Source organism: Maylandia zebra, linkage group LG22 (assembly GCF_041146795.1).
Source record: "Maylandia zebra isolate NMK-2024a linkage group LG22, Mzebra_GT3a, whole genome shotgun sequence".
In the NCBI taxonomy this organism is placed as follows: domain Eukaryota; kingdom Metazoa; phylum Chordata; class Actinopteri; order Cichliformes; family Cichlidae; genus Maylandia; species Maylandia zebra.
Genome location: NC_135187.1, coordinates 36,746,020 through 36,754,555, shown reverse-complemented (window position 1 = coordinate 36,754,555; position 8,536 = coordinate 36,746,020). Strand labels below are relative to the sequence as shown.

The 8,536-nt window shown below is 45.7% G+C and overlaps 1 protein-coding gene across 1 annotated transcript in view; it reads left to right on the top strand.

Moving 5' to 3' along the window:
• Nucleotides 1–1,414, top strand: part of LOC101471788 (ubiquitin-conjugating enzyme E2 E2) — an 85,759-nt gene extending 84,345 nt beyond the window's left edge. Inside the window, exon 6 of the mRNA XM_004561028.3 lies at nt 707–1,414. Coding sequence (XP_004561085.1) covers nt 707–804 — 98 coding nt within the window. The 3' untranslated portion in view covers nt 805–1,414. The remainder of the gene's footprint in view (nt 1–706) is intronic.
• Nucleotides 1,415–8,536: the final 7,122 nt, after the last annotated feature.

Genomic DNA, 8,536 nt, shown 5'->3' with positions numbered 1-8,536 from the left:
ACGTGTTTGAGTTACCAGTGCTTGTAACAACATTTCTGTGCCTTCCAATGAGCCGAGGTCTTTGATGAGGCTGTGGTTCCACAGGCCAGGTAATCAGATGTTAGACAGCACCTTATGTCTGTTTGTGTAAACATGTCCTGTACACCACTCTCACAGACGACCCATCTGTGCCCAGCAATATCTCGCTTCCACTCAGAGTCTGACGTTTACAGTCAAGCAGCTGACTGATGCAGGCTTTTTAAGAGCAGTGCTGATATCTGGCGATTCAACCCTCTGTATTCCTGTTAGAAGGTTCCAGTTTATTTTGACTTACCTGACCGTCCAAAGACAGATCTGTTGGACCTATTCAGGATGTCCTGACACACAGCGCATCAAACGTTTTTGCATGCAGCACGCTAACAATGTGACAGGAGGAAGTGTTGTGATTCCCGTCTGAAGGTTTTCAAAAATAAATTCTGGCTGAGACCTGGTCAGAGCCCTTCCCCCACACTGAATACATACAGGATACCGAGGCAGCTGACCGCCCGCTCATCACTGTCACAGATAGTTTTGCTTTTGCACAGCTGTCCTGCTGAGTGTGCCTAAAGCCTGGCTGTGCAGTCTTTTATATTATGAGTTTCAGAGAATTCATTTACCTGCCATACTTTTCAACATGTGACAGCCAACACGTGGTTAAACATGTCTGCCGTTTGTTCTTGTATTCCAGCTGACCCTCTGGTTGGAAGCATCGCCACACAGTACCTGACTAACAGAGCTGAGCACGACAGGATAGCCAAACAGTGGACCAAGCGCTACGCTACATAGAGCAGCTCCAGGACCCCAGCGCCTCCCCCAACACACACACACACACACCTCCTCTCTTCTGGAATCTATGGAAGCACACCCGCCCCTGTCATCCACCCCCCCAACCCCCGAGATACAAACTGTTATTTGTTCCATGCTGACTTGAAAAGCTTCTTTTTTATACAAAGAGTCTATTGGGATTGTATTTTCCAATACACTGAATGTTGATATGGTCATGAAAAGCTTTAATACTGTTATTGTTCTGTTGATGTTGTTGTTCTTATTGTTGTGGCATTGTTTATAACATTGTTGCCACCCGTGTCATTCTCTTTATCTAAAAGCGCGTGTGATGAATTCCTCCCGTTTCATGTGATGTAAAAATGTTCATACTGAGTGAGTGCATTTCATTTTGTTTGTGTTTTCCAGCTCATGGTCAATATTAGTGCATGGCATCAGGACATGTGTTCATGTAGTGGACACGTAGTCCCGATATTTCTGTTCAGGCAGAACTGTGGCATGGAGTGAGCCCATCATCATATATGACAATAGTGCTTAGTTTGCTGTACACTTAATGCCTTGTGAGAACATACATACTCATCGAATACTCAATAAAACACTGGCTGTCATGTGACACAGCTTCTCTCAGTCTGTTGTTTTAATTCAGCACTGCGTGATGTCAGCGCGTGCTCGTCGCTGTGACCACTTCCTGTCAGAAACGAGCTGTCAGAGGCTCACCGCAGAGACTGAATGATTAGAAGGTGAGAGGTAATTCCCCTCTGGGTCAGACATGATTGTGGCATCTGATGCAGTGTTTTCAGTCACTTTCTAGTAACGTGGATCCGTTCTACTCGCTCACGCAGTACAGACTCGTTTGTTCCCGAGTCGGTCACAGCTGTGCACTTATGTAACCGTGTGTCTTACTTCCTCTTTGTGCTGTTAGACAAAAATTTCGACAACACAAAGCGTCGTGACTGAGTGCACGTTCAGCCTTTATGGCAAAGACCTGCGTCCCGCAGTGCTGCTGGTCACTGATGTTCTGTCTGCGAGCCGTTTGAATCAAGTGAAGGCGGAGCAGCACCTCCTTACCCCGAACTGTGACTGCAGCCGTTCATCACCAACAAATTAACTCCAGAGCAAAAAGCACAGCTAAATACTTAAAGGGGAACGTCCTCATCTAAGTTTGTGCAGACGCGGTTAACAATAAAGTAATCCTGCATGCTGACACATTTACTTTCAGACTGTAGTCCAGGGCGAGCTTTCTTTTCTTGTTCCCAGTGACGTGTTTGGAAGATGCTCCGACCACCACACGTCAGGTCAGTGACGTCTGCGCTCCCTCTGCAGTCCTCCTCTGACACTCAGCTGACTCGAGATGAAAACAGTGGACTTGTCATGTATTTGTCATAATTCAGAACTAAAAGCAAAACAAATCTTTAGTTGTACTTTTCCACTTTTATTATTTGCAGTGTTGACTTGTTTGTGACGGCACTATTTTACTTATTTTATTCTTCCTTCCTTGTGTCCTTGTGTTGATAAAGACTTTAAAGTCCTCTCAGAGAGCCTCGATGCTGACAGTAGGTTCTAGCTTGATTCGTTCTAAAATCATATTTTCTCAGTCTGCAGCTGTGAGCACAAATCCTGAAAAGCATTTTGTTTTAAACACTATTTAACCACCTTTGAGGTTCATGCTGCTGTCAAATCATCAAATCATCTCTATGTACTCTAAGGAGCTTGGAAAGAAAAGTGTCTGGACTTTGAGTTGCTTGAGGACGTTTCACCTCTCATCCGAGAAGCTTCTTCAGTTCTAAGGTCAAATAGTGGAGAGAGATTTAAACCTAGTGGGAGTTTCCGTTCTCTTCAATGTGCACAGCGCAGTCCAGGAAAGGCAAACAGTCGTCCTTTGTGTCTTCCTGGTGAACTTGATGTTTTTATCCACAGCGTTAATGTGCGCAGTGAAGGATTCCACTTCTTGTGTCTTGATTTTGACCCAGGTGTCGTCCACATATCTGTACCAGTGGCTGGGTACTCTTCCTTTGAAAGAACCAAGAGCCTTCCTTTCCACTTCCTTCATGTAAAGGTTGCTACAATAGGTGACACGGGGAGCCCATGGCACAGCCATGTTTTTGTCTGTAGAAGCCTTCGTTGTATTTGAAGTATGTAGTGGTGAGGCAGAGGTCTAACAGTGTGCAGATCTGATCGTGGTGAAATTGGTCCTGTCTTCCAATGAGCTGTCTTCTTGTAGTCGTTTTCTGACAGTCTCCACGGCCTCCGTGGTGGGTATGCAGGTGAAGAGAGAGACTACATCAAAGGACACCATGGTTTCATCTGGATCCAGGGGAAGTTTCTGGACCTTGTCGGTGAAGTCGGTGGAGTTCTTGATGTGGTGTGGGGTGTTCCCCACAAGTGGTGCAGGATGGCAGCAAGGTGTTTTGAAATATTGTAAGTGGCTTATGCTGCTGACAATGGGTCTGAGTGGGACACCTTTGCATTCATACTACTAACAGCCCTGATGAACTCACATACTCAAGAGTGACTGCTGTGCACGCAGGTGATGTTGTGATTAATGCTGAGGTCTTAGGGGTAGACGTTATGGGCCAGGTGTTATCATGAAAGTACTCTACCTGGATTTAAACAAGGACATGAAAAGCTGAATGGGGCTTGCACAGCTAGAGGTCTGAGTGTGACAGTGGAATGCTTTTGTGTTTCCATGGTTTGCATAGACGCTACAAAGCATGGCTCAAAGTGATGGAGTGTTCTCCTTTGGTTTCACAGCTGCCAGGCAATAAAACCTTCTAGTCCAAATCCATCCTTTAACTATCAAACATCCCTCATCTGTCTCCACAGCTATGAAATGTCTCAGACAAAGATAATAACTTACAGAGAACACAACAAGATATTTATGTGCAGATCAGATCAAGATATTCAACAACAGCACGTGTGCACAAGTAAACCATCCAAGTTGTGCTCTCAGTGTCAGGGGAACAACAGAGAATAGCCCACTGAGGCTGGAGACGGAGCATATGGGAGAAGGATGCAACACATAACAGCAAAGCTCATTGGCTAACAGAGCTGAGAGGAGACCACAGCAGCCTCCCTGAGCAGGCTCCAGCAAACCGTCACAGTGACAGACATCCAAGAACGGGTCTCCAGCATGAGGACTTGGACAGCATCTTCAAAGAAGAACCTTTCATGTGCAGTGAAGATATTTACCTGTGGACACCTTAAAAATGAGGACTGACTTACTGTGATTCAATTTGTGATTCCAGCATTTTGTGATTTGTATCTGCAACAGTTCCCACGATGCCTTTTTATAGGCCAAGTACAGTTCAAATGAGTGTGTTTGGAGGAACCTGAATAAATCTACTGGGTGAACAGTGGGTTGGATTACAGTGAATTACAGGCGCAGCCGTCGCAGTAAACTACAGACACAAACACTTGTTGATGACAGAGCGACATCCAGCTTTGCTTTGTGCGCGAGGCCCTGCTTTTGGTTTCTGTGGGAAATTCACTTGTTACAGCAGCACAGTGGACTAAAGGAAAAGCTGAGTGAGAGAAATATTAGAAAAAGTAAAAACAAAATAAAATAAATAAGAAAAATAGTGTGATGGTTACTTTATGCAGTCAAATGCACATTGTTTCTTTTTATAAGTATGTAATAATAATAATATGGATGTATTTTTAAAAAGCAGCAAGCTGATCTTTTTGCCACCTCCTCCCATTATTCACGCACCGCAGATGTAATGTTGTGAAGGAGAGGTGTGCACACACGCACACACACACACACACACACACACACACACACATACACACACACACACACACACACACACACACACACACACACACACACACACACGCAGTGAAACGTAGGTGATCAATAGAAGTGAAAGGCCAACGTTGTTCTTTGAATAAATAAGAGCCTCGACTCCAAATAAGATTACATGGATGTGTAACATGTTGGAGGCAATAAGCAGATTATCACCATGCTGAACAACACAAACTCTACATGGCACAGTTTTGGTGGAGGGGACCTGATGTTGGCTCTCGTCTTAGCGCTTTCATTCTGAATATTCACAAACACGTTCATAGGCAGACAGAGCTATGGAACGCCAGGACTGCCAAAATGAAATAAATAAATATATCATTAAAGAATTAATTAAATGTGTCAATAATTAATTAAAATGTGAAATACATAAATAATTAGGACCCCAGAAAAGGAGGATGCTCTGAGAGACTGCTATGACACCACAGACTGGGATGTGCTCCTGAGCCCACATGGTGAGGACATAGAGGGGGCGACACACTGTCTTACAGACTACCTCAACTTTTGTGTGGACACGGTCGCCCCTGCTAAGACGGTACGGTGTTATCCTAATAACAAACCGTGGGTAACACAGGAAGTCAAAGCTGTCCTCAACATGAAGAAGAAGGCTTTCAGGAGCAAAGTGAAGGAGGAGATGAAAGCAGCACAGCGGGAGGTGAAATGCTGCCTGAGGGAAGCAAAGGACACCTACAGGAGGAAGGTGGAGCAGAAGTTGGAGAGGAACAATATGAGGGAGGTCTGGAATGGTGTGAAAACCATCACAGGCCACAACACCAAGAAAAGCACAGTGGGGGGGACTGTGGAGAAGGCAAACGAACTCAACAACTTCTTCAACAGGTTTGACCAGCCCACAACCCCCCCACCCTCACCTTCACTACAGAGTCCTCTCCCCACTCTCCTACCTCCCTCGCTTCCCCCCCTTCCTGACACCATGACACCCCCCTCCTCCAATCCCTCTCTCAGCAGCAAGACATCTCCCCCCCTCCCCTCTTCCCAAACATCTCCCAGTGTCACAGTGGATCAGGTCAGGAGACAACTGAGGAAGCTTCGCCCCAGAAAGGCAGCAGGCCCAGACAAGGTGTGTCCTAGGATGCTAAAGGCGTGTGCTGCTGAACTTGGGGAGCCGCTACAACGAGTCTTCAACCTCAGTCTGCGACTGGGGAGAGTGCCCGCCCTATGGAAGACATCCTGCATCGTCCCGGTCCCCAAAAAGAACCGGCCCAATGAGCTGAATGACTTCCGACCGGTGGCACTGACGTCACATCTTATGAAGACTCTAGAGCGGCTCTTCCTCAACCTCCTCCGACCACAGGTACAACATGCCCAGGACCCACTACAGTTTGCATACAAGGCGGGTGTCGGAGTGGAGGATGCCATCCTGTACCTCCTACACAGAGCCCACTCACACCTGGATGGGGGAAAAGGCACGGTCAGGATACTGTTTCTTGACTTTTCCAGTGCCTTTAATACCATCCGGCCCTGTATGCTTCAGGAAAAACTGAACAGGATGGAGGTGGACCCCTGCCTGGTGGCTTGGATCTCCGACTACCTCACCGACAGACCACAGTACGTCAGGCTGAAGGACATCACGTCTGACACTGTGGTCAGCAGCACAGGAGCACCACAGGGAACTGTGCTGTCCCCTCTTCTCTTCACCCTGTACACCTCTGACTTCTGCTACAACTCTGAATTATGCCATATTCAGAAGTTTGCAGATGACACGGCCATCATGGGGTGTATCTGGGATGATCAGGAAGAGGAGTACAGAAGTCTGGTGAGGAACTTTGTCGCATGGAGTCACACAAACCACCTGCAACTCAACACCTCAAAGACTAAGGAACTGGTTGTGGACTTCGGGAGGTCCAGAGAAGGTCCACTGCCGGTTCAGATAGAGGGGGAGGAGGTGGAGGTGGTCAACAAGTACAAGTACCTCGGGCTGTGGGTGGACAATAAACTGGACTGGTCATGCAACACAGAGCACCTGTATAAAAAAGCCCAAAGCCGACTGTACTTCCTCAGGAGGCTGAGGTCTTTTAACATCTGCAGGAAGCTCCTGAGGATGTTTTACCAGTCGGTGGTTGCTGGAGTACTTTTCTATGCTGTGGTGTGCTGGGGGAGCAGCACAGCAAAGAAGGACTCATGCAGGCTGGAGAAACTGATCAGGAAGGCTAGCTCTGTGGTCGGCATGAAGCTGGACACTCTGGTGACAGTGGCAGAGAAAAGGACACTAAAGAAACTGATGGACATTATGGACAATGCTGGGCATCCTCTGCACACGGCCATTAACAACCAGAAGAGTCTGTTCAGTGACAGGTTGCTTCTCCCCAAGACAAGAACTAACAGACTTAAAAACTCCTTTGTCCCACACGCCATCAGACTGTTTAACTCCTCTCTGGAGGGGAGAGGGAGGGGAAACAGGAGGACAAAGGAGGGGGGAACAACTAAGCTGTAGTGCCTCTGCACCTCACTGTACAATACCTTGTGCAATACTTTTGTAAATAGTCAACAGTGCAATAGACTCAATACTTGAAATGTGCAATTCACTTGTATTTTTATTTTTTATTCCTATTTATTCTATTTATCCCCTTCGTATATTTTATTTATATTTGTCTCTGTATTTATATATGTGTGTGTATGTGTGTATATATATATATATATATATATATATATATATATATATATATATATATATATATATGCTGTGCTTTTTTGGAAATCGAATTTCCCAGAGGAACCCACCCGAGGGATTAATAAAGTTCTATCTTATCTTATCTTATCTTAATTAATTGAATTTGTCAATAATTAATTAATTACATGTGTCATAACTATTTATTTAATTAATTAATTCCAATTTTAATTAATTATTGCCACATTTAATTAATTATTTAATGGTGTATTTAATTAATTCATTATGGCAGTCCTGGCGTTCCATACAGAGCAAGCTGGGGCAGGACGTGCAGCAGGTGAGGCTGGATAGAGACGGAAGTGTGCTAACAAGTGAAACGTGTGTGGAGAAGATGGAAGGAGCACTCCGAGGACCGATGAAGGTGGAAAATGAGAAGTGGAGCACGGATGGAGGACATTTAGTGAATCGGGATGTGCAGAGGATTAGTAAGGAGGAAGTGAGGGCGGCTGTGAAGAGCATCGACAGTGAAAATGTGGTTGGTTCAGGTGACACACCTGTGCAGGTACGGGGATGTCTACGACAGACAGAGTGGAGTTTTCTACCCACAGTTTCGGGGAGTGAGAGGAGGCCTGCAGAAAAGAAAAGAACTGTACCGGTGCTTATTTTCAAGAACAAGGGTGATGTGCAGCTAGCAAACCATAACCATGAAGCTGTGGGAGAGAATTAATGAAGGGGGGTCAAGACGAGAGGTGACGATCCGTGAGCAGCAGTCAGGCTTCATCCAGAGAAACACTACAGATGTCAGGAATCCAAGAGAAGAACTGTGGAGCTGTGTGAGGAAGTCCGGAGTGGCAGAGCAGTCTGTGTGGACAGGATGTACGAGGAGGGCGAGAGGGGATGAGGTGCGTGGCAGGAGTGACAGATGGGTTGAAGACCGCTGAAAGGAGCAGCCAGAAGAAGATCATTTACTCAAGTCACCACAAACTAATTACAGTCTGAACGTGCAACTCTACAGATCCCTGAAGACCTTCAGCAGGATGTTTTTGTTTACTTAAGTGCTCAGGATGATCATTTCAGGATTTAAAAAGAGAAAGTCTTGCGATAGTTTAGAATGATGCTACAGGTGGAGAAAACGATGCAGTACGGTTCATTTACGCTGTTGTTGGCTTAAATATGTTGAGTAGAAATATCTTCAAATTAATCTTAAAAATGCTTTTCACACAGTACGAGTGCACCTAGTAGTGGGTCTGATGTGTTACCATCTGCATACTGATCATTCCAGGCAACATTTTTCCAGTCTTCTCAAT